At 40.4% G+C, this 27,414-nt stretch overlaps 1 protein-coding gene across 2 annotated transcripts in view; it reads right to left on the bottom strand.

Annotated features, from left to right (window-relative positions):
* The window catches only part of DENND6A (DENN domain containing 6A), a 51,015-nt gene that overhangs the window by 10,572 nt on the left and 13,029 nt on the right, over nt 1-27,414 (bottom strand). For both annotated transcript variants that reach the window (XM_042451535.1, XM_042451536.1), the window contains exons 2-12: nt 26,803-26,841; nt 26,684-26,726; nt 24,205-24,317; nt 23,233-23,313; nt 21,562-21,667; nt 19,869-19,948; nt 18,382-18,444; nt 16,011-16,066; nt 15,083-15,205; nt 9,520-9,615; nt 8,234-8,328 (exon numbers count right to left, since the gene is read on the bottom strand). In XM_042451535.1, the coding sequence (XP_042307469.1) occupies nt 8,234-8,328; nt 9,520-9,615; nt 15,083-15,205; nt 16,011-16,066; nt 18,382-18,444; nt 19,869-19,948; nt 21,562-21,667; nt 23,233-23,313; nt 24,205-24,317; nt 26,684-26,726; nt 26,803-26,841 (895 nt within the window). The remainder of the gene's footprint in view (nt 1-8,233; nt 8,329-9,519; nt 9,616-15,082; nt 15,206-16,010; nt 16,067-18,381; nt 18,445-19,868; nt 19,949-21,561; nt 21,668-23,232; nt 23,314-24,204; nt 24,318-26,683; nt 26,727-26,802; nt 26,842-27,414) is intronic.

The following is a 27,414-nucleotide window of genomic DNA, read 5'->3' as shown; positions in this document are numbered from 1 at the left end:
AATAAGGATCATCTTCTGAGTATGTCCAGTTAAACACCAGGATCTTTAACAATCTAAGGCACACTACTAGAAGTATGAGCTTAATGTGGTTCAGTATATCCATGGGGACTTTGACATTGTTTTACTTCTGAGTGCTCAATCTCAGGTAGCATCAAAAGTCCCAATGTTCTCAGGGACTGCAGGACACTCTATTGGTGGCTGATGGCTTCCATGTTAGTGAGATGGTAATTCCATTCTTAGTTTTCACCTAAACTTTGAAGGAATTATCCAATATACTGTACCTCTTTTGGTGACTGGATTTAGTACCTTGGACAGCTCCCTTAAACATCACACTAAAATCCAGAGTAGACTCACTAGCTGACTGATACAGAAACCACATTCCACCACTGGGCAAATTTCTTCTCTGGTAAGAAGGGCTAAAACATGCCACTAATCATATAACACAGTTCATAATTCTGCTTGCTGCAAATATTCTGTCAAAGGTAAAAAGAAGAAGTCCATCTTCTCTCTCTCAAGCCTGGAGTTGGAAATGGGATGGGGAAATCTCCTGCAATTGTGCTATACTTTGGAGGAAACAATGCAACAGAAGGCAAGATCCCTCCACCTCCCACTCCAAGATGGTGATGATGATTGTTTTGGCACTCAGAACACCACTGCTGTTCAGTACCCAACTTTTCCCTTCAGCTCAAGAGGAGAAAGATAATAATCAGAGCAATGGATGGCAGAGGCAGTCCAACTACTGCCAGATTTAGAGTTTGGGGGGAGATTCATCCTTGAACTTGCATTGTGTTTCCAATAAGCTTTGAAACCTAACAGAACCATAGAATTCTTTCTCACTTCCCAATAAGCTTTAAATTTAGGGCTGGTAAGGGGTAATTTCTCTTCACAGTGACTGCTCATGTAGAGAATTCCAGTGCAAAATCAAGAAACAGCAGCCCAATCATGTGCATGCCAACACAGAAGTAAATCCCACTGACTTCAATGGGACATTAAATCCTATACAATGATTCAGATAAATAGACTGCCAAACAATGTGGCCAGAAACACTTCAGATCAATTCAGTTCAAAATCAAAGTCAGTATGCTGATGACACCCAAATATGCTTCTCTGTGTCTCCGACTGATGCAGTGACCAGGGATGGCATCTCCCCTCTAGATGCCTGTCTGGAGTCAGTAATGGGCTGGATGAGGGAAAACAGACTCAGCTTGAATCCAGAGAAAACGGAAGTACTCGTGATAGGTTCCCCGGGCCTGGGGATGGATATTTGTCCACCTGTCCTGAATGGGGTCACGCTCCCCCTGAAGGACTCAGTTCGCAGTCTGGGGGTGCTTCTGGACTCGTCGCTCCACCTTACACCTCAGGTGGATGTGACAGTCAGGAGCACTTGTTATCAGTTTCGGCTGCTACGCCAGCTGCGACCCTACCTGGGCCGGGGGGACCTTGAAACGGTGGTACATGCTCTGGTGACCTCTCGGTTGGATTTCTGTAACGCATTCTACATGGGGTAACCCTTGTACCAAACCCGGAAGCTTCAATTAGTGCAGAACATGGCAGCAAGGTTGGTCACTGGATGTTCCAGGACCAGCCATATAACACCTGTCCTACAAGATCTACATTGGCTGCCCATTCACTTCCGGGCGCAATACAAGGTGTTGGTTATTACCTATAAAGCCCTAAATGGCTTGGGCCCAGGGTACTTGGAGGACCGCCTCTCCCCATATAATCCGCCCCGCACTCTCAGGTCGGCCGGGAAGCAACTGTTGAGGGTTCCAGACACGAAGTATTCTGTGACTGCACAGAGGGCGTTCTCTATCTCGGCCCTGCAGCTTTGGAACTCTCTTCCCGGTGAGCTCCGCTCGGCTACCTCCCTTGACCTATTTAGGAAGAGGTTAAAAACCTTCCTCTTCCAACAGGCTTTCCCCCAGATGTTGTAAGATCTGCTCTCTCCCTGCTGCACTCGTTGCACCAGCACTTTAAGCTAGTTTTTGTATGGTTTTAATCTTGTAATTTTAATATTGTTTTTAATAGTTTATACTGTATATCGATTTGGATGCTTATGTGATTACTGTTTGTAAAGTGTACATTTGTGTACTTCTGTGTAACCCGCTTTGATCTGCCAAGGAAAAGCGGACTATAAATAAACAGATTATTATTATTATTATTATTATTATTATTATTTGCCACTTTATATGCAAATTATAAAAAGTTATTTTAAAAATGTGTAAAGCAAATGAAAGACTGCCCTTAATGGTGTTTTCTAAATCAATATTGGAAAAGACAGTACTTACTGTGGTAATCTAAAACATATAGCCCCAATTTGTTAGCTTTAGAGAGTGCAACCTTGCATAACTGCTCTTTACTTTTATTCAGAAGGGCAATGTACTAATGTGTTCTGATATATGTGCCTTCTCCATGGTTTAGAAATCTAAGCCTGACAGTATGACAACATGAACTTGGCTGTCCCTGCCATTAAAAAATATTGTTGCAAATATCACAAATACCACCTTTTTCAATGGCAGGGCACATGTCTTGTGTCCATGGATAGACCAGCCTAATCCTAGATTATTTCCAAGTTGAGGAATCTAGTAGCAGGGCTAGGAAAAACCCCTGCCTTAGAACTTTTGAGAGCTGCTCCCTGACAAAGTTGATCAAGTGTAATCTTTCCTTGACTATGCAAGTTTGGGATGATATGAATTGTAATCTAATGTATCTGAAGGCCCCCAAGGTGAGGACTGCTGGCACATACTATACTTGGCTAGAAGGTCCAATGATCTCATGCAACATAAGGCAGCCTCCTGTGCAGGTGCCAGGAAATTATCACAAGGCTAAGTCAACTGCTTTCTTTGTCTGTACTGCTAGAATAGGATAACAAAGGGAAAGAACACCGGGGGGGAAGACAACATGGTTCTACAGTGGTACCCCGGGTTACGAATTTAATTCGTTCCGCGGCGCCGTTCGTAACCCGAAAGATTTCGCAACCCGAAAAAGCCATAGCCGCTAGCGCTGGAAAGCCGCGATTTCGTGCGAAAAAGCGCCGAAAAGCACCAACATTTTTTTCGTAAGCCGGAAAAAAAAAACCGTAACCCGAAACAGTTTTTTCCTATCTAATTTTTTCGTATCCCGGAAATTTCGTAACGCGGTCATTTCGTATCCCGGGGTACCACTGTACTTGCTAATGGGGAATTGAAGGTAATTCAAGAGGATTTCATCATTCCAGAATTCTGCACACGAACAGACAATGCCTTGGTTGCATCTTTCCCTACTTCAGGGATGACCGCACACAGTGTTGACATTGGGAAAACCTGTGAGCCACATTCCCTCTGTTGATGGCAAGCAGCAGCAAGCCTGTTCAGGGCTATGGAGTACATTCATGCAGTTCTGTCAGTGGAATGATGGGAGTGGGGGACATACAGTCCCTGTGTGCCCTCTATATGACTTCTCCCCCTCAGCTTTCCATGATATTGAAAACTCCACTTTGGAGATTTTTCCAGCTCTCTAGAGAAGATAACAAGGTGCACAGGAGCTGTATAGGAAAGAAGCACCCCTCCTTCCTGGTTCTGCTGAAAGAATGGATGTATGAATATTTTGCTTCATCAGATTTTGGCTAAGATACAGTTGTGTCATAAAAAAAGCATGGGGAAAATAGCAAGTCCTGGAGAGTGAAGTAGAGGAGAAGACAGAGACAGTTTGGTACTGATCACACCTCTGTTTTGCCTCTTCTACTATCTCCTCCATCAGCAAAGCCCTACACATGTTTTAGGATGATCAAGACACTTTGGTTTTCTGAACACAAGTTTAACATAATGAGAATAATACAATCATAGAATCTTAGAGTTGGAAGAGACCACAAGGGCCATCCAGTCCAACCCCCTGCCATGCAGCAAATCCAAATCAAAGCATCCCCAACAGATGGCCATCTAGCCTCTGCTTAAAGACCTCCAAGGAAGGAGACTCCACTACACTCCGGGGGAGTTTGTTCCACTGTCGAACAGCCCTTACTGTCAGGAAGTACTTCCTAATGTTGAGGTGGAATCTCTTTTCCTGTAGCTTGCATCCATTGTTCCGGGTCCTGTTCTCTGGAACAGCAGAAAACAAGCTTGCTCCCTCCTCAATGTGACATCCTTTCAAACATTTAAACAGGGCTATCATATCGCCTCTTAACCTTCTCTTCTCCAGGCTAAACATCCCCAGCTCCCTGAGTTGTTCCTCATAGGGCAAGGTTTCCAAACCTTTCACCATTTTAGTCGCTCTCCTCTGGACACGCCCCAGTTTCTCAATGTCCTTTTTGAATTGTGGTACCCAGAACTGGACACAATATTCCAGGTGGGGCCTGACCAGAGCAGAATACAGTGGCACTATTACTTCTCTTGATCTAGACCAGGGGTAGGCAACCTGCGACCCGTGGGCCGGATGCGGCCCGGCGAGGCCTTGGGACCGGCCCCATCCCAGTCCTGCTGTCGATTGCCGCCGGGGCCTTTGGCGTCTCGTTCAAGGGGCATGGTGGGACAATTGTCTATAGAAGCCTCAGAAACAAACATTTATCTTAACATTTTTTTAAAAATCAGCAAATTTTTTCGCGTGTCCTCCATTTTTAATTTAAAAAGTGCCCTCCATTTGAAAATTTTGTCCTACATTTGTCCCAGTTTATTTATTTAATTTTTTTAATTTTTTAATTATTTATTTTTTTGCTTCGGCCCCCCAGTTGTCTGAGGGACAACAACCCGGCCCCCGGCTCAAAAGGATTGCCTACCCCTGATCTAGACACTATACTTTTATTGATGCAGCCTAGAATTGCATTGGCCTTTTTAGCTGCCGCATCATTCTGTTGACTCATGTTCAACTTATGGTCTTACTTGGACTCCTAGATCTCTTTCACATGTACTTTCATTCAGCAATGTGTCTCCCATCCTATATCTGTGCATTTCATTTTTCTGCCCTAAGTGCAGTACCTTACATTTCTCTGTTTTGAATTTCATTTTGTTAGCTTTGGCCCAGCTTTCTAGTCTATTCAGATCATTTTGAATGTTGGTCCTGTCCTCTGGAGTATTGACTATTCCTCCTAATTTGGTATCATCTGCAAATTTGATAAGTATGCTCCCAATTCTGTCATCCAGGTCATTGATAAAGATGTTGAATAACACTGGGCCCAGGACAGAGCCCTGTGGGACCCCACTGGTCACTTCCCTCCAGGAGGAAAAAGAGCCATTGTTGAGCACCCTTTGGGTTCGGCCGGTCAACCAATTACAGATCCATTTAACAGTTACTTTGTCTAGCCCACATTTTACAAGCTTGTTTGCAAGAATATCATGGGAAACCTTGTCAAAGACGTTACTGAAATCAAGATATACTATATCCACAGCATTCCCTTCATCTACAAAGCTGGTAATTTTATCAAAGAAAGAGATTAGGTTTGTCTGGCATGACTTGTTTCTCTGAAACCCATGTTGACTTTTTGTGATTATGGCATTGCTTTCTAGATGTTCACAGACTCTCTGTTTAATGATCTGCTCTAGAATCTTTCCTGGTACTGATGTCAGACTGACTGGACGATAATTGTTGGGATCCTCTTTTTCCCCCTTTTTGAAGATGGGGACAACGTTTGCCCTCCTCCAGTCTGCTGGGACTTCTCCTGTTCTCCAGGAGTTCTCAAAGATTATTGCCAATGGCTCCGATATTACATTTGCCAGTTCTTTTAATACTCTTGGATGTAGTTCATCTGGTCCTGGAGACTTATATTCATTTAGATTAACAAGGTATTCCTCTACTATCTCTTTACTTATTCTGTGCTGAAATTCCCCTGTTCTGTCCTCTGCTCCGTTATCCTCAGGTTGAGCACCCTTTGCCTTTTCTGAGAAGACTGAGGCAAAGAAGGTGTTGAGTAATTCTGCCTTTTCTCTGTCTTCTGTTAGCATTTTGCCATCTTCTCCACACAGTGGCCCTACCGTTTCCTTCTTCTTCCTTTTGCTGCGGACATATCCAAAAAAGCCCTTTTTGTTGTTCTTAACCTCTCTAGCAAGCCTGAGTTCATTCTGCGCTTTAGCTTTTCTGACTTTACCCCTACACATGCCTGCTATTTCTTTGAATTCCTTTTTTGTGATTTCCCCCTTTTTCCATTTCTTATACATGTTCTGTTTCAAACTTAGCTCGGTTGAAAGTTCTTTAGTCATCCATCCTGGTTTCTTGAGACACCTCCCATTTTTCTTTCTCACTGGAACTGTTTGAAATTGTGCCTTCAGTATCTCTCTTTTGAGAAACTCCCATCCGGTCTGAACTCCCTTCTCTTTTAGTATTTCTGACCATGGGATCACCCTCAATACTTCTCTAAGTTTACTGAAATCCGCTCTCCTGAAGTCTAGAATGCGTGTTTGACTATGCCTGGCTTCTCTTCTCCATTGTATAACAAACTTCAGGAGAACATGGTCACTTCCACCTAAGGATCCCACCACTTGCACCCCATTAACCAAGTCATCCTTGTTGGTTAGGATCAGATCCAAAATAGCTGACCCCCTTGTTGCCTCTTCCACCTTTTGGACCATGAAATTGTCTTCCAGGCAAGTGAGGAATTTGCTAGACCTTGAGGATCTGGCTGAGTTTGACTTCCAACAAATATCAGGGTAGTTGAAGTCACCCATCACTACTACATCTCTCTTTTCTGACTGTGTGGTCATCTGTTCTAGAAAGGCATCATCCAATTCCTCCGTCTGACTTGGGGGTCTGTAGTAGACTCCCACCGTAACATCCTTGTTGTTTCCCTCCCCTTTGATTCTTACCCAGATGCTCTCCACCTGGCTTCCATGACTGATGTCCTGGATCTCTTCACTGGTGTAAATATCTCTGACATATAGTGCTATTCCTCCTCCTTTCCTGTTTAGCCTATTTCTCTTAATAAGGTTATACCCCTCTATTTCCACATTCCAATCATGAGACTCATCCCACCAGGTTTCAGTGATGCCTATTATATCATATTTGCTTTGCTGTACTAGGAGTTCAAGTTCATCTTGCTTTTTTCCCATGCTCTGTGCATTAGTGTAGAGGCATCGCAGACCACGAGTCCCATTTACTTTTTGCTTGTGCAAGTTTATTTGCCTCCCACTGTTGGATCCTTGCACTTTTTTTCTTGTTACCTCTATGTCTGTTTGACTATTTTCTCCAGCCCTTTCGCCTTCCTTAATATTGTCTCCCTTCCCCACGGAACTCAGTTTAAAGCCCTCCTGATCAAGTTCTTGAGACTGTTGGCAAAAACATTTCTTCCAACTGGCGTGAGATGCAACCCATCCGTTGCAAGAAGTCCCTCCTCATGGAACCGCAGCCCATGATCGAAGAATCCAAATTGTTCTTGGCGGCACCATCTGCGAAGCCAGTTGTTCACATCTGCTATTTTCCTCTCCCTTTCTGGACTGTGCCCTTCAACTGGCAGAAGAGACGAGATGACAACCTGTACATCCATTCCTTTCAGCTTCCTACCAAGCGCCTCGTAATCCCTTTTGATGTTCTGCATCATTCCACTGACAGAACAACCTTTGCTATATAAAAGCTCAAAACCTGTCCATTAATATCTGAAATTGAGTATACCTTGCATAAATACATTCCCTTACATTACAAAGAAGTCACTCTGGCGGAAGACTGTAACTTCTATATCATCTGTCACAACTTCTGTCTATTATATTCTGCCAATCTCACTTTGAAATCCTACTCAGCGTTGATTGCATACCAGCAAATTGATTATTTGGTCTGATCCATTAATTCATCACTTGAGAGATGCAGTGGCTTAGTGGTTAAGATGCCAATTCTGACAATCAGAAGATCAGAGGGTTGGCAGTTCGAGGCCCAAGTGCTGCATGATGGGATGAGCTCCTATCACTAGTCCCAGCTTCTGCCAACTTAGCAGTTCGAAAGCATACAAATGCAAGCAGATAGACAGGTACTATTTCAGTGGGAAGGTAACAGCATTCGGTGCCATCATGCTGGCCACATGACCACCAAATTCATCTTTGGACAATGCTGGCTCTTTGGCTTAGTAATGGAGATGAGCATTGCCCCTTACAATCAGTTACGACCAGACCTTCATGTCAAGGGACTACCTTTACCTTTACTTCCATTACTTCAGCTTCAATCCAGGTTCAGTTTTTTAAGATTTCAGTCTATAAAGTGTTTCAAATCAATCAGTAGTATAAATAAGTTGTAATATTCTGTACACGTCAAAACAAAAATGCATTCTATTTAAAGACCTTACCTGATAGTTTAATGTCTCCTATTCGGATGATGTGTGGCCAATGTTGTAGTGTTTTAGCAAAAAATGGATTTGTCACTCCTAGTATGACAGAAGGCCTGAAATGTAGAAGATCCTTCAGTGAGATCAGCAAGTTTCTCACAGATTCAAAGTTATCTACATGAAAGAATAGCCATGTAGGAAGAGTAACTCTTTAGGAAGAGTAACCAGAAGAGAACCTATGGCACACTGAAGGCTAGGATATTCCCAGCATAGGTATGTAAAGAGGTATGATCCAGAAAAGGAAAGAGATTTTTTGCTAGATCGTCCCATAGCCTCTAGCACCACCTACCATGCTGTGCCAGAAGGTCTCCTAATGCTCTAGAGAAAATTTCTGGAGACAAGGCGGAGGGGGGGATTGGGGAGGAAATGCCCTCTCTCCATTTCTGTGAGTTTATTCTGCTGAAGAAATATACAGGACTGAATCCTGTTAATGAGGCAAAAGTTAAACTACGCTTCATAAACCAGTGTAAATGCTTCCACAACACCCAGGGAAAGTTGCAGTTGATATGAACTGCAGGGGATGCTTACAGATGTACAGCCAAGACTAATGAAAAAAACAAACAAAAACAACAATTCACATACATACATGAAGCAGACAGATATCTAGCTGATCCAATTTCAAACTGCTGACAGTATCACTTAGAAACAAAACAAAATACCTATTGTTTTAAACTCTATATTGGGAAATAGTAAGATTATAGCATGGCATCAGCTGTTTTCTATTTTCTATCCCTTAAGTACTAAATTCAATTAAAATGGTTAATTAGTGTACAGCTTCAAAAATGAAGGCTAAAGCTATCTATTAAGATTTCAAAGCAGAGGCCTCTTGTCTATACTTAGCCCCTTTAAGGCTGGAACTCTACACACAACTGCCTAGCAGAAAGTCCCACTACCCAAAGGGAGTTATTTCTGAGCGTGTTGCACAGATACGTCTCTCGTTCCAGAATTATGATCAAGGTATTACTCTAAATGACAGCCACTGTGGTGTAGTAGTTTGGGTGTTGGACTAATGACCTTGGAAACTGGGGTTCAAATCCCTGTTTAGCCATGGAAACCCACTGGATGACTTTGAGCAAGTCACACTGTCTCAGCCTCAGAGGAAGGCAAAGGCAAATTCCCTCTTAACAAATCTTGCCAAGCAAACCCCATGACAGATTTACTTTAGGGCCACCATAAGTCAGAATGAGCAGAAGGCACACAACAATTACTCCAAATAACATTTTGTAAGCGAAATTCATTTTACTTACGGAGTCTGTGTACGAGTGGTATATTCTTTGAATTCACTGTCATGTATTGTAAAATAAGGTCTAAAATCACTGTAGTATTTTAGTGGTGAAATACAACTGCAAAAGCAAACACAGAGAAGGTTAAATATAAGTACACATGTGATATTTATGCCTTTTATTTGGTGATGAATCTAAATAATCTCTGTTATTTTCTCAGTCAACTGTAACAATATTTGCTGCTGAACTAATAATCTCATTCTCAAAATGGAGAACCTTGTGTAGCATGAAAATACACTTCTATGAACTATGGGAGGTTTATTAGTCATCTTGTGAGAACCAAGATTTGCAGAAGTGTAAAAAAAATGTGTAGAAAATAACTGAAGGGGGGAACCCCTTCCTTCCTGAAAACAGCTAACTGAAGCCATAAACATTTGGTTGTTTTGAGGAAGGGATTCCCGCCTTCAGTTTTTTCCTGCTTTTTTACACCTCTGCAAAGCTTGGCTCTCTCAGACTCAGTGGCCACAGAATATGACTGATGGTGGGGGTAGAGAGTCTTAAGGTGGGGGAATGTTTACATGTAATGGAGCTGGAGTGTCCTGAAAAACTGCATGGCTGGACAATGGGAACCCTGAACAGGAGTAATCCACACCATCAAACTTGGTTGAAAACCTCACATGTAATTAATTTAATTTTAATTTTTGAACACTATTCTTAAAAGGAGGAGGTAAAATACTTGTAAATAAAAATTAAGCAATTAATCAACAGGAGAAAAATTTAATTTGTGGAAACTGAGATTTAAAGATACAACTATGTCTTTTTGCACGGTGTTCTGATGAATAAGATTACTAAAGTAATGAAAAATAAAACATTCATGGTAGCCTTTCCTTCTTACAATGGCCAGTAACTTTTGTTCATTAAGTCAGAAATATCAAACTTCAATAGTTTGAAAAAATAATTGAGATTCTCAGGTGATGTATTAGATGAAGTAATTAATTTGTTGGTTAAAAATCAAATGAAACCATTTTAATTGACTGTGAAGTTAAACATACATAATTCCCTCAAATTCCTCAGTCCTTCATTTCCACCCTCTTTTGGTTACATCCCAGCTTGTCAATTTTCTTTTTAATAATCACAATAATCAGGTGAGATATGATCAAAGAAGGATTTACCATACATCCCTAGATCTGGACATTATATTTCTGCTGATGCAGCCTAGAACTGAACTAGTTATATCAAATTGTTGCATTTATTTATTTATTTATTTATTTATTTTCCTAGATTGCCTTTCACCCAAAAAGAGACCCAAGGCTGCTTATAGATAACAATTATTTTAAAACTTTACAATAAAAATTTAAAAAACAATTAAAACCATCTACCTAAAAACAGTAGAAAATTACATAAAACATATAAAAGTTTTAAAAACAAAACGCAACTAGAACACACATCCCATATAAATGCCTCCCTGACATGATTATATATGTAGATACTTTCCATGCGTACTACCAAGAAAGAAAAAGGTAGAGTGAGGGAGAAGCTGCCAGGCATAAGGATTTGGAGACACTCTTTTGGAAATCCCTGCAGGTCAGTTTTCAAATTTCTTTCTTTCTTTCTTTCACTTACATCCCACCTTCCTCTCAAAATGGAATCCAAGGCAGCTTTCCCCTGAAGAAGGCCATACAAATATTTCTTGCCCAAAATGTGGTGGACTAATTTGAGGAATAAACTGCACTGTTCCATGGTGGACTGCATCCAAATATGGGAAAAATCTTGAAGCCTGCCACATACACATATAGCAGGAACTCTGGCATCATGATGATTATTTGGGAGCGGTTTTGTTATGCTGTTGCTGCCAGAGATATTCTTTTGGATATCTGCCTTGCTGAATGCCTGTTTATGGCACTGCCCAAACTGGAAAAATCTCTCACACTACTAAGAGCAGGTAGAAAGCCAATGTGGTATAATGGCTTGCCCCTGGAAATCAGGATCCGAATCCCTGCTCTGCCATGAAAGTGAATGGGTGATCTTGGGCAAGTCACAGTCTCAGCCTCAGAGGATGGCAATGGCAAACACCTTCTTTAGAAACATGCCAAAAAAACCACATGATAGGTTTGCCTTAGGATTGCCATAAGTCAGAAATGACTTGAAGGCACAACAGAACAACAACAACAACCAAGATCCTCTCTAGTTTTCTATCTGATGAACAAAAATAAGTAAGAGAAGGCCTCTGATTAGGACATTTTTTTTCTTGTTCTATTTCAGTTATTCACAGAATCATAGAATCGTAGAGTTGGAAGAGACCACTAGGGCCATCCAGTCCAACCCCCTGCCATGCAGGAAATCCAAATCAAAGCTCCCTGACAGATGGCCATCCAGCCTTTGTTTAAGTACCTCCAAGGAGGGAGACTCCACTACACTCCGAGGAAGTGTGTTCCACTGTCGAACAACCCTTACTGTCAGGAAGTTCCTCCTAATATGCCATGTTTTTGCCAAAACTGGGACTCAAGATGGCTTATAAAATTAATACCAACAAAAGCAATGCAAGACATAAATAAAATCAAAACAAGTTATTACTTAAAAGCATTTAAACTATCCATAAAATTAAAACTGTGTAAAACAAATCTATAAAAAGATAAAAACCAGCAAACATTACAAAAGCCTTGGAACAGAAAAATCCACAGTGTCAAGCAGACATAATACATTCATTCCCATTAAAAAGAACTGAAAAGGAGAAACTAAAACCAGGAATTATAAGGATCTGATATAGTATACAGACTTACATAAAAGTCTTTCTCTTATAGAGTTTTTGGGAAATGATTTGAATGATTTCAAATCATTTCCAAAAGAGAGATATTTTTATATAAGTCTGTGTACCATACCAGATCCTTACAATTCCTGGTTTTAGTTTCCCCTTTTCAGTTCTTTTTAATGGGAAATAGTGTATTATGTCTGTTTGACACAGTGGACCTTTCTGTTCCAAGGCTGTTTGCTTATTTTTAGATTAAACACCTTAAGCATTTCATTTGTCATTCTAAAAGAAAATATTCCATTATCCATTTTGTTTTTCAAATTTCTCTAGGGAAGAAAGGCCTTGGGGAAATTGGGGAAACGTTTTTTCATGATGGGGGGGGGTGTCTTACACATCTTTATGCAGGGATGACCATAATTCTCTTCCAAGCATTGGCTTGGAGAGAGGGCATTGATGCAGGTGGGACTCTGGGATTTGATGGTTTTCTTTCTGACAGTGATGACAGAGCTGGGGCTGGATTTACACAATCAGTAGCATTTTTAATTGTTTGGACTCTGAAGTGGAGGCTTCCCTGTTTTTTTTTCAATTCTCTCACTACAGAGCCAGAATAACTGTGTCTAGCAACTATGGTCCTCCCAGGGACGTAGCCGGGAGGGGGGCGGGGTCTTGGGGTCCGGACCCCCCCCTCCATTAGAAAAATGAATGGTGTGTGCTGATGCACCGCCGTGCCCAAGCCCCATTATAATGGTGGCACTTAGTCTGGACCCCCCTTCCTAAAATCCTGGCTACGTCCCTGGTCCTACTCCCCCATTGAAATGGCAGACTGCTTTAATGGCAACAAAGATGGAGGAGAGGATGAGGCTAGCCCAGTTCTGTCCCCTAGGGGCCCTGAACCATAGAAGTCCTAGTAATCATCATAGATATAGCAGGAACATTTCCTCCATCTCCATTAAAGGGGCTATAGTGTTAACCAATGAATCTGTCCATCCCTGACAATTACTCCAATCGCACTGTGGACACTGTGGAGGGTACTGGAACTTTTAAAATTATATCATCTGTCTGACCCAGATATCCTGAAGGCATCAGATCCCATCTGACCAAGGAAGTTAAGCAACGTCAGGCCTGGTTAGTAATTGAATGGTTGACCACCAAGTAATACCCGTAGAATACCAGGAAGGAACTGGCAGATAGCCCCTGAGTATTCCTTGCATAAGAAATCTCTATGAAATCCATGGGTTCACCATAAGTCAATGGATGACTTGAAGGTGAACACACACACATCTAGTGGAGAAAATCAGGATGAAGGGATTGCCTATCTCTCATTCATGTAGAAGAGGGGAGGCAGGGCCCATTCCTCAGATGTCCTTGGTTATCCACAAAACCCAGAATGGGCCAGTGGAAGTGACAGTGCTCAGGACACCTAGATGTAACTGGGTCCTGTGAGGTGTGTCAGACTGAATATCAGTATGGATCTGTCCTCCCATATACTTCCTTGGAGTCCTCAGCTGATAAGACTGTGAGTTTGACAACATGTCAAGTTATTCTCCTGCCAGTGACCCACCAACATACTGGTAAAGGATCCATGAATATGGCAGTCAATTGTGAGAAAATGTAGAAGGTGAAAATAGAAATAATAAGGTAACAAATGAATAAAGAGAGCCTTTTTTTTTTAAAAGGCAACTGAGGGCTGAAACAGATGACTGTAAAGGGGCAGCTCTATGCAACTGCATGCTGCGGCCCCAGTCCAGCATTTATCAGGCCCCCAAAAAAGTGGCAAAATGCCATTCCTATTTGGGCTGGGGAAAAAGTGCCCTTTCTACCACAGTGGTGGCTTTTCAGTGTTTCTGCAGCGCAGTGCAGCATGTGTAAACGTCACACTGCAGAAACTCCGTGACACCACCCGCTGTGTCGTTAGCAGGGTGGCATGATGCTAGATTGGGGGCCTTGTCGGGGCGTGCGCCATACATACGCCACGCCCCACATCACACCGGTGTCGGTGTTTTATGCTGGTCTGTCTTGGCCCTGATTCAAGGAAAGTGAGGAATAAAGAATGGAGTATGGAAATTCAAATAAAGAGAAAAATGGCTGGCTGAAAGGAGAAGCACACAATGAAAAACCTAGGAAGTTCCAGCACAAACTGTGCAAAACGATCTCCTACATGAGGGGGAACTTCAGGTAAATCTTACTGGTTAAAATACCTGCTTGTCAGAGTAAATTGGGAGGAGCAACCCATTGAGAGGATGTCTTCTTCCACTATAGGAAAAGTTTGATTTTACGCAATTCCTGATCTCATAGTAGAGCAGTGGATATAAAAAGGTAGCATAAACCATTCTGGGACACGCAACAAGTAGAGACCAAGACTGGAATCCTCTGGCTATAAGAGAACATAAGGAACACCATGCTGGATCAGACCAAAGGATCTTGTAGTCCAATATTCTGTTCACACAGTGGCCCATCAGGTCCCTACAGAAAGTTTGCCAGCAAGGCATGAACACAACTACACTAGAATATAAACACAACTGCACAATCTTTCTCACATTCCCTACAACTTATACACAGAGGCATACTCCTTATAGCACTGGAACTGATACATGGCCATCCTGACTAGTAGCCACTGATGGCTCTTATAGCCATCAGTATATCAGTAACTCTCTCCCCAAAACACAAACCTCCTACAAGCACTTAGCTTACCTGACTGTTTAAGTTTTCTTTACTCGTGCGTTTTTATTTTTGCTAAGCAAAAGACAAGAGATTAAAGATTCTGCTAAAGCCTTCACATTTTGTGATTCATAGTGAGATCACAGTCATGCAGCTTTTAAAACTCCTCCATATGTTTACCTTACAAGTGCCAACACAGTTTCTGAAGACTCTGATGGAGATGGTGCCATGACAACAAGCGGTTCCCCTAACAACACAAGCTCCCACAGCATCTGGATGTGGAAGAACACTGGCAGGAAACATCTGAAACAGATTTACAAGAACAGTATTTTTAAAAAAAATCTCACCCTGCTCCTGCTCTCTCCAGTACAAGTAAAGGAAGAGCAAATAAAATGAAGGGAAAAATGCAACTGAAAAAATGTGACCTTGAGTAATATCATCTTGTGAGTCTAAAATATGCAGATTATTGAGCCTTTTTGAAGGGGGGGTGGTGGTGGTAAAGTTGTGGAGACAAAATGTGGGCAGAATTGTAAGCAGAGACCAGACAATGGGCACCTCTCCAGCTTTGGCCAGGCCATGGAAAGGCAGTTGCCACAAATAGAATTGCTTCACTGTGTGGCATCCAGTGCAAGAAAATATAATCTGGGATGACTCAGGGATTATGAACAAGAAGGAAGAAGAGAGTGTAAACACACTGCAGCTTCTACATCCTCTCTCCTTGCAGACTCTACTCAGAATCTTCCTGAGATGCAACAAACAATATATCCCACATTAAGGCAGCAACGGAGAACTGAAAAAGGTGCTTATTTTCCAATTAGTTGCTCAAGCCTGCTTTCAATACTTTGGGGCATCTCCTTGCCTTCTCATCTCACTCAAGAAAGAAAACTCTTCTTAGTAACAATAATTTTAAGTTAATTCTTATAGTACTACCATGAACATAAACCCCATCTTGTAACTTCCACAAGTTATGGATTACCAGCAAAGATGACTCATACGCTCAATATCTTTTTACCAGTAAATCAATTAAAACTTTACAAGTTTCCATGAATGGAATGTATCAGCTTCAGGACTTCAGAAACTTAAGCCAGTATATTTTTTAAGATTTTACCTGAAGAGATCTATTTCATGTACTGTAGGCAAAGAAATGGAGATTTGTGTATCTTCCTAAAAAGACAAAGACGTTTGATCAAAGAAGCGATACAAATGGCATAAAAGTTGTGTGTACTAGGAGTGGAAAGAGAGTTAGAATGTGGTCTACTGATACATTTATTTATTTATTTATTTATTTATTTTGTATGCAGCCTTTCTCCCAGAAGGGACCGAAGACGGCTCAGATAAAAACATTTTAAAAAATTACAATAAAATTTAAAACAATTAAAATAATCTAAAAACAGTATAAAAGTACATAAAAATATACAAAAGTTAAAAGCACGACTAAAACACACTTACTCCATAAAAACCATCCTGATTTGATTATATATCAAATGCCTGCTTAAATAAAAATGCCTTGCCAACAAAAAGTAAGCAGAGAGGGGGCCAACCTAGCTTCCCATAGAAGGGCATTCCAGACATGGGAGCAGCCAGCGAGAAGGCTCTCTCTCATGTCCTCACCAAGTGAGCCTGCAATGGTGGTGGGACCAAGAGAAAACCTTCCCCAGATCTTAGTGTTCTGGCAGGTTCTTATGGGGAGATATAGTTTTTTTAAATAGTCTCTGAGCAATATGAAGTAGATTACCAAGGATTTCTAAACTTCCAAGTGCTTGACAACAGCAAAATAAATAAATAAATAAATGCAATGAGTGTTTCTCACACATATACATGTTACTAAATTTAAGCAACCTTGGATAACTAGGGGGTGGATTCTTGCATGGGGTAACTTTTTGTATGGCAGGAACTATGAGCTCCATTCAGTTCTGGTGCTCAAATCCACTCCTGGGGTCAAAATTCTTATGTATATATCATTTACACCATGCTGTGGCTGGTAAATACAGTGCGTCTGCACCAACCGCAGGCTTGCCATCTGCAGTTTGAGCTTCTGCGGATGGCAAGCCCTGGGTTTTCCAATGGGCACATGCATGTGGTGGCACAAGTGGGTGCATGCACTCATTGAAAAGAACGGGACTTAAGCTCCCACACATAGCAAGGGACAACTGTTTGAGGATTAAAAAAAAGTAGATCCCACAAGTCGTAAGTCCGCAACCCCTATATACACTAGGCAATATTTACAAGAATAGCAACCTCATATTAAATCACAAGTGTAATGACTGGGCCTTCATTCATTTGAAGACTTCTGTCAGGCAATAAAGAGTTAAGCTGGGAGGGAGGTACATGCAAATGAGTAATTACATCACAGCTGATGAAAGGCCCACTTGGCCAATCAATGAGGAGGATCAAGAGTTTCTTCTGGAAGCTTCCAACAGAGGGATATAAAAGGCCTCTGAATTCAGTTGGAGGAGCTTCTGCAGTAGGGAGTCTGAAGTGAGAGTATCTCACTTGATGTGGGTCTTGCCGGTTGGGAAAACTGCAGTATTGAGCCTGTGTCAAGAAAGCATACTTCAGGAAGGTAGTATGTGCTAGGCCAAGGCTAGTAACTACACCTCAGACCCATCTAGTTCAGAAGATTCCATCTCTGTATCAGTACTTAGGGATGTGTCAGTTAGAATGCTTAGGCCTTATTAATTTTGTTTCTGTTGGGTTGCTTGAAATGAATATCTGATAACTATACGTATTGTACCTGCAAGGTCAAAAGACCTTGTATGATTTATATTATTTTGGTTAATAGAATAAATATTTTCTTTAAAAGTATCTATTATTCCTACACTTCTTTACACATGCCTTAGTTTAGTTATCGCTTGCTTAGTTTAGAAAGGGAAGGGAAATAAAAATCCTTAACAAGTCCCAGTGTGTATTAAGGAAAGATTATTATAAATTCACTGGATGGTGGCACCGTGATTTGAAGTTCTCCAAGAGTCTCATTCAACTTCACAGGGAGTGTGAACTGAGAACAGGAGACTCAGGGGAAAAAATAAAGGATCTGCTGGGACTAAGTGCCAAGACAGGGCCATTGTTTAGGTTGCTTGGACCACAGGGATCATCACAATGGGTGAGAATCATGTGCCCCTCCAGCAGCCTTAGCCAACACAGTCAAGGAATGAGAAAAGCTACAGTCCAGCAAGAGCTGGAACACCACGTGATTCCCATCCCTGTACTAAACCTATGGCACAGAACATTAGGTGGCCACTCACTACCCTTGCCCACTGAGAATAATGCTTGCTTGTAAGAACTGCTACTTGGCTCACCATTGGGGTAGGCACTTGTGGAGGTGCAAGGATAATCCACTTTACAGTTTTCATTTTACATTTTGCTAACTGTAGTTTTATTCCTACTTTACAAAATATACATTCCTTTATAATTGTGAATTTGAAATTTGACAATCAGCCCTTTGTTTTGAATGATCATTTAAGTGGCTGGTGAACTACCTGGTATGTGGATTGTAATACTTGGGTTGTTCCAGGCTTGTCATGACAGGTAGGAATCCGTACCTTAATAAAGAGATACAATATGCCTTAGAATACAACAAGCTTTGAATACTAAACTTAAAATTAGCTTATAAATTAGAGGTGATCATCTCTTCTGAAAGCAATTCATCAACAGCTTTACATTTGTACAAATATACTGTGATGAATGGTTCTTCCCTAAAACCAAAGAGTTTTAAAAAGAATGCTACTGAAATAATTTGACAAACCACACATCACTAATTGGAAAAGTTACTTTTCGATATATGCTGGCTGTGGATTCTGAGAGTTCAAGTGAAAACAAGTTCTGTTCTTGCTATTCCATCCTTTTAGGTGTTAGCCCTATGAGCAGTATTCAGAAAAGACAACTAAGGATAAAAGTTCAGGGAAACAGATAGGAAAAAAGCTACTGAGTTCAATGAACTACCCAAACTGCTATTCCAGTGACTGACAAACTTTGGTTCTCCAAAGCCCTAGCCAACTTGGCCAACAGTTGGGAAATGGGAGCTGAAGTCCAAAAACATCTGGAGGACCAAAGTTTGGGAAACATGTTTGTTTTTGTTTTTATTTATATACCGCTATTCCAAAGATCATAGCGGTGAACAGCAAGTAAGCTAATTTGCCCCCAACAGTCTGGGTACTCATTTTAGCGACCTTGGAAGGATGCAAGCCTGAGTTGAGCTTGGGCCCTTTTTCTGGTCTTGAACTCGCAACCTTGTGGTTTTGAGTGAATAGCTGCAGTACAGGCATTTAACCACTGCACCACCAGGGCTCCTATGGCACTATCCTAAGCAGGATATAGTCTAGATCAGGGTCTCTGAGATCACAATGCTCTGTTAATGAGAATAGGACTGACCCCTAATAAATGAACAACCATATTTAAAGGCACTACAACCAAAGGACATCTATGCACATGATCCAGCCAATGTTAAGGACTCTTCAGTGTTATGGATTTCAACAGAAGAGTACAAAGCATGACCTTAAATCTTTCCTAATCTTATCAACTGAGATTAAAGATGCTCCTCACTGGCTAGCCCTACATTTTCCATACAGGAAAGAGATGGTACTTTTAGCTGGGAAGTCCACACACACAAACAAAAATCAAGCTATAGAATACTTTCCCCTTACATATTTTCACTTCTTTTGAGAACTTGCCTTTTCCACTTGATGTGAGCATAAGATCAGATATACAAGTTCTGGTTCTAATTTTTTTACATGGTTACATACAAGGAATAACAACAACAAAAATCAAAGAACATGACAAGACTTAAACAACAAGAAAACACGTGAAGTCAAAGGCTTTCACAGTGGGCATCCATAGTTTTTTTGTGGGTTTTTCAGGCTATGTGGCCGTATTCTGGAAGAGTTTATTCCTGACATTTCGCCAGCATCTGTGGCTGGCATCTTCTGAGAACCAAAAAACAAACAAACCCCCAATTGTTTTAAATTACCTTTATTACAATTCCCATAATAGGCAAATGTAGAGTTTTCCCTGGGACAGGCGGTGGCCATCGATCAACATCATTGCAAGCTGAAAATGGACAATAAAAATAATCAGCCTCAACCATAAAACACAAAGCAAATAAGTTATAATAATACTTCTAAAAACTTTAGAGACCAACCAACATAATTTATTTTTAAAAATTCTAAGCCACTTTCAAAATAAAATCCCTTCCAAGGTCTGAGCTTGGTAGTTAAGCAAAGTCAGACCTAGTTAGTATTTGCATGAAAGAATGTCACTAGATACCAGGTGCTGAAGGCTATATTTCAGAGGAAGGAACTTGAAAAACCACCTCTGAGAATTCTTTGCCTAAGAAAACCCTATGAAAATTAATGGGGTTACCATAAGTCAACAGGCAATTTGAAGACCAATCATAGAGCCATAGAATCGTAGAGTTGGAAGAGACAGCAAGGGCCATCCAGTCCAACCCCCTGCCATGCAGGAAATCTCAATCAAAGCATCCCCGACAGATGGCCATCCAGCCTCTGCTTAAAAACCTCCAAAGAAGAAGACTCCACCACACTTTGAGAGACATTAGGAGGAACTTCCTGACATTAAGGGCTGTTTGACAGTGGAACACACTCCCTCGGATTGTGGTGGAGTCTCTTTCCTTGGAGGTCTTTAAACAGAGGCTGGATGGCCATCTGTAAGGGATGCTTTGATTGAGCGTTCCTGCATAGCAGGGGGTTGGGCTGGATGCCCTTGTGGTCTCTTTCAACTCTATGATTCTATAATTCTATGAAATAACTTGCAAGTTTCAGGGAACCACTGCATAAAAATTACTGTATCTACAGCTCAAAAAGAGCTGGGTTTCTCTGCACCAATCATAATCTCTCATGGAACCCAGATGACAAACTTTGGGTTAGACAATAAAAGTCATCAACCAGGACAATCAAGTCAGTTTTCATTACATAACCAGGCCTGAAATCTGACTGGATCCAATTAATCAGTAGCATCCAACACTACCAATAGCTGAGAGGCCACGACATATTCCACAGCTTGCTCAAGAATAGTGAATTTGACACTTTATAGTAGTTATCGGAAGCCATAGACTCTAAGTTTGGTTTCTTCAACAAAAGCCTTACCACAGTTTCCTTCAAAGCTGCGGTGACCTCACCATCCTTTAAGGAAGCAGAGACCATCTTACTCATTTTGAATTCTTATCCTGTCCACTAGGGTATTAGTTATTCTTCTTAATTTGATGCCATCTCCAAATTTAATAAGCATGCCCTCTACTCCACCATCCAAGTGTTTAATTAATATGTTAAACAATGGGCCCAGGACCAAGCCCTGTGGCACCCTACTATTTTTCTCCAGGATGAAGAGGAACCATTGCTGAGTATTCTTTGGGTTTGGTCCCTCAACCAAAGCAAGATTTTTTTTATCACTATCATTATCAAAGATTAAGACCACAAATGAATTTTTATTCAGTATCATCTGACTGTATCACTCTTGAACCAATCTTCCCAAGCTGACAAGCTGGGTACCTATGCAAAAGCACCTAAAACCTACCAATTTTCTTTGACATGGCCTTCTGGAACTCAAATATTCACAGAGAACTTCTATTTTACTAGAATCATGCAACTATTCAATTTACATTAATTTGCATCTTTAAACACATATAAACCATTAGAATTACCAACCTGCTTCCAAGTAAGGGTCATTCTTGTCAAAATATTCAGGTGCAATTTGTCCAAGCACAGTGTGAAAGAAGTGGATATAAGGCAGCTTGCTGATCAGAACCAAGGACTGGCACAGAAGAAACAAAATAATTCTTGTTTAGCCTATGTCAAAACCTCCAATGGTATTCAGAATAAATGTTATTAATTAACCAGTTTATTTCTAAATGCGCAGACACTCTCTCTCACACACAATTTGAACATTTAGGGGTTTTTTAAAATCCCCTTATAGAAAAACAGTATCATCTGTGATGCACCCTAACACATCTGCTACATGAACTAGATGCTACACCTATTTGCCTGCAAAAATGCCTGATGGGCTTATTTGGGATATAAGACAAGGGAATAACCTTAGGAAGAATCTGATTTAGTGCAAAGAGATGTTTAATCTTTACCTCACTCATTATATCCTCACGCCAAATTGTAAATGTACACATACACACAGTGTGACTTTTCCACCTGTTGTATTCTCAACATTCTACTAACATGTCTCTGGCCCCCTGTATGTCGCAGACTCTGCAAGGGATAATTACCAGTATAACCTGCAAACTAAAGAGACAATCTTCATTTCACTTTATTTTTTTCTGCTTACTTTTTTCCAAGACAGTTTAATAATTTCTATGCAGATGGTCATTACAAGCACTGAATTTGATTCCCGCCCCTGCCATCACTTTTCCCTATGTGTCATGTCTTAAGTACAGATTGCAATCTTGAAGACAGATACAGCAAAAATATATTAAATAAATAAATGAAGAAATAACCTGAGTAATTGTGTACTACACAATTGCTCTTAAGGGTTGGCTGTACAGGCTGAAAGAAAGGGTCCTGCCCCATTTCAGAACTCACCTGTATAGATGATACAGCTAAACTGGGACTCTACACGTGAGCAAAATAAGTCCCAGTATGCTCTGGTTCAAGCTGGAAAAAGAAAACTTGTGCACAGGCTTGTGAACTGCGCACTATTGCAGAGACAGGAAAAATGGCGGAAGTGACCAGGAGCAGGCACCCTGGGCCAATCAAGCCACTGGTGCTATTGCTGGCCATAATTTTTTGTCACCCACCCACAAAGCTAGTGCACATGTGCACAAGTGGTCAGCTGTACCATCGAGCCATTGCTCACCCCATGGAGAAAAATGGTAACACACACATCAGGCTCCAAGCAATACAATGGATTTTATATAAACATTAACAAACTGGCTGGTCCAACAGACAACCATGGGGGTAGAAAGGGGGTATATACAGGGGGGACACCATGATCATGCTTTGCCAATGTATCACTGGGTGCACTGGATGTGGTGCAGCTCATAGCCATGAACGCTCCATTCTGGTAGGTCCTTCCTCACAGCATGAGATGGGAGGTGCAGACTGCACGACAGGTGTTGGGCTGTTGTGGGAGCTGGTGCTGTGATCAGTGTGTGCCTTCCACAAATTGGGAAACCCCCGGGGTAAGCCAGCTTTCCCCTCTGTCTGTTCACAGACTCAGTCTAAGAATTAAAAGCCTAATGCTACAGGATATTCAGTCTTTCATCTCCAACACATTACATGGTATATATTTTATTGATTTCTATCAAAAAAATCTGTACTAAATGCATTTAGGATAGCAACCATAAACTATCTTCCTAAAAATAAAATTACCTTCTGGAAGTAGCCTCTTTTCAACGTTTTGTCTTGTACTTGTCTGAAATACACATAGCCATAATAATATGCAGGATCCCTCTAAAAACCAAAGCAAAACATTTCACAATGCTTCATACTTTTTAGGTGCACCAGAAAACTTAGAGAACAACATATTTCAACCTAACAGATGTCTTCGTAATGTACTTCCTTAAAAATATCAGTTCAGTGTATTTACAATTTCACTTTATCTATGTTGCTGTGAACTATTTAAACAGTTCTTCCACAGTTCCACTGAACCCAACTGGGCACTGCACTGAATAAATAAATTATAAATGAAAGAAACTGCTTTCACTTATACTGTCTTGTACAAAGTTTATGAATCTAAAACTTCCGATAGAGAACTTTCTCCATAATGATCAAGCAGTTCTTTGACAGATAAACAAAGAGTTAAATGAAGAGAGGAAGTCTGAATAAAATTGAATGCAGCAACTTTCAGATCAATTTCCAAAAGAACTGACAGAATCTGGACAAATGTTTAGTAGTCTCAATTTATTACCTCCACTCCAGCACAAAGGATAATTAACATAGTATTATATATTAGAACAGTGGTTCCCAACCTGTGTTCCGAGGTGCCTTTAGGGTTCCGCATGCACTTCCATCTAACCCTAACCCTACCCCCTCCCTGTAACACTACTCCTACACACCATTAACTTGTAAGACATAGGGTATGCCTCTTAGGAGCTCCAACACAGAAATTGATTCTTAAAAGGGCTCTGCAAATCAAAAGGGTTGGGAACCCCAACCTTAGAATGCTTTGCTGTTTTACTTGTCACATGATCTAAAACAGTATTAGAAATCTGCTGAGCAATGACTTTGAAGAACAATCTTTAAAGTGAACTTTGAAATATTCTTATGAAATGATAGTCAATGCCTGCTGTAAATAAAAAACAATGCCATGTTTGGCGAAGAAAAAACAGCCTACTTTCCAACCTTTAAGTAAATGGGTAGGTCTCTGTCAAACTGGTCCAGCAGACAATGCCATGAAAGCTTTCTGTTAGAAGACTGCCGAAATCTAAAACAAAACTGTGTGTCTCCAAGGCAACCTAGGTCAAGAAGGAAAGAAAGAAAAAATAAAAACACCAAGTACTATATTCAATTGGAAATATGTCTAAAGAAAATATGTAACTATAACATTATTAGGAGGCACTTGCCTGGCCCTATTATGGAAGTAAAAACACCAGCAGAAGGCCAAATGTAACTTCCAAGCAGAGCAACCACAGTGTTCAGCTGAATTAAGACTGAGGCACATTGCAGCTGGCTTCTGATGCTTAGCAAACACTACAAAATCCCATGGCTACAGAAAATATTACCCTTTTCTAACTTGACAGAAAAAGTGCTTGTCAGTTCACAAGTAATGATAAGCCAGAATTTTGAAGAATTCTTGTCAGTAATAAGCAAGCAAACAATGGTGTGTTAAGACTATGGGTTCTTAGGACAGCAATCTGGTCCATAATCCTGGTCCAATTTGAGTAAGGGGGCAAGAATCCATAACCACTGCACCACAATAAGGCCCAGAAAAATGAATTTTACTATTCAAAGTGCTATATATGAGTATAGTATTTAGAAACAAAAGCAAGGTTGCGTAAGAAAAATGTATATATAAGATCTAAATGCTGATTGTGTAAATCTATGTTTAACACCATCTGATCCCTAAATTTCCATCTCTAAGATTCTCTTCTGAACACTATATCCTAACACTACTAAAAATCAGTAAGTTAAAATAAGGCCACATCAGGCTTTCCCCCCTTCAGCATAAAGCTGACACACATCCAGTTCTTATCCATCTGTTAAAGATCCAGCATAAATGGCTTGACTGGGGGGGGGGGGGGAAGCAAAAAAGCAAACCCCAGCTGCATCCAACTGATTTTTTTTTTTTGCAAGACTGAAATAATCAGCTTTAACTGCCTCCTCTGATAAATTTTCTCAGAAAGAAGACGTGACTGTAAGTTGAATAGGAGAGTCTATACATAATATGATTAGGTTTTCCCAGAATATCATTAAGCCATTATCTTTAAGCTGACAAATGTGTCATACAGATCCATATCTATGCAATAAAACAACCTCAGGACTTTAGGGCATATAAAAATGTACTTCTAAAACATTCCTAGTGAAGGAATGCTGAATCATACATGGTATCTGAAATATAGTATATGTTGTTGTTAACTGCCTTTGAGTCGACCTCGACTCACGGCCACTCTGTGAATGAGACAGCTTGAAGATAACCATATTCTCAACCTCTCTGCTTCATATTCTGCAAGTTCAGGCCCATGACCTCCCTGATTTGAGTCTAGTCATCTGGCAATTCTATATGAAGCATAAAATTATGAATTTTAATTAATACTGTACGTTGAAAAGAGCAGACTCTTGTTAGGGATGTTCTACCCTCTTTCCCTTACATGTTATTGTTGTTTTTGTTGTTATTTGTGTTCTTCATCATCATTATCACCACCAACAACACATTGTTATAAGGTTTGACACTTTACTTACAAATAAAAAGAAGCAAGCAGTCTGTGCTCTACCAAATTACTCCCTCAAAGAGGGAACTTAGTCTCTGGTATTCCAGAGAGGAATGCAAGGGCACTAGGATAATTGAAAGGCACTGTGATTTTATTTATTCATATAATCAATAATCAAATTAATACATGTATTAACTTTATTTTGAGTACAGTAGTCTTGTATTTATTAATTTTTTGTGCAGGTTAATTTGTTGTTGTGTGTGTTCAAGTCATTTCTGACTTATGGAAACTCTAAGGTAAACCTATCACAGGGTTTTCTAGGTCTGAGCGTGTGTGACTCACCACTGAATGTCCATGGCTGAGTCAAGAATTGAAGCCTGATGTCCAGAGTGGTAGTCTGACTTTCAAATCACAGTACATCACATTGCAAGTGCAATACTTGCTAATACTTTTGCCCAGACCCCATCCTAGCTGCATGAACATGCCCAAAGTGATCACACAGCTAGTGGATGAAATCTGAAAGTGTTGTATGAAGTTATACTGGAAGGACATAAAAGTGGAACTGCTCAAAACTGAGGTTAAAGAATCTTGCTTGTGTAACATTCCCTAATGATTCCTTCTTCTCACTATAGCCCATAACATGCAGTCTATAACATTCAAGTTTCCCCAAAAGTTGTTTGGAAAGGATACACAGTGTTTAAAGGGGACCTGAGTCTCAGCAGCTCTTTATAAGTAGCTGTCTACTTCATTCATAACCATTTTCATAGGATTCATTCGTGTTTGTTAAGGATTTTGAGTTCCTCAGGTAGGAAAAAAATATTTACTATCATATACCTCATATTTCATTAATAAAACTGAACTTTAACTAGAATAAATATAGCACAATTCTATCCTAAAACAAAAGTACTTTATTGTACATATGTATACAACATGCAGATATAATAAATAATTACCTGAATTAGAATCTGGGAAAGACAAATAGCAAATATTGGTTTTCTAGGGGAGAAAAATAAAAGTTACATTTTGGAGGGGAAAAGGTATTTTATAAATGTCTTTTAAAGCTTTTACTCACCTCTTTATCTGTAAGTTTTGCATGTTGAGGGTATATTACCTGCGAATGACAAACTCTGAATTAGTTGGGAAAACGGTAAGATAATTTACTAGGACTGCAAGTTGGGTGCAGTGGTATGCACGATCCTGTATGTGTACACATTATTCTCAGACAGTAGCACATACCGTTCAGGTAAGCAGCTGTAATCCAGAGATTTTAGGCTTTATTCTAAATAGCTTTCAGAAGGTTTATGTATATCTATCAGAATCCCACCCCCCCCCCAACCAATGATTCCCCAACTTTATACTATGAGCAGATATATAAAACAGAAAATTTCAAAACCTGATCTGAAGTAGAAGAATATACCATGGTTAAGCAACTTCGAGAACAAGTCCCATGGATTTCTCTATAATATTTGACTCACAGAAAGCTGTTCGTTCCTGCGTGATCAGCCATTTCAAAGATTAATAAATCAATAATCATAACTAGTACCATATCAGGTACTACCCGAAACACAAATTACCCTAATGGACTATGGCATTGTAGATACAAACTGATCTTGTTAAATGATGGCATCAACTAACTCCTTTATATTGTTATTTACCTTAAGGTAATACATATTGCACTTGCATG

The sequence above is a fragment of the Sceloporus undulatus genome, chromosome 2, assembly GCF_019175285.1.
Source record: "Sceloporus undulatus isolate JIND9_A2432 ecotype Alabama chromosome 2, SceUnd_v1.1, whole genome shotgun sequence".
NCBI lineage: Eukaryota > Metazoa > Chordata > Lepidosauria > Squamata > Phrynosomatidae > Sceloporus > Sceloporus undulatus.
The sequence above is the reverse complement of the archived record's forward strand: the minus strand, read 5'-3'. Positions and strand labels throughout refer to the sequence as shown.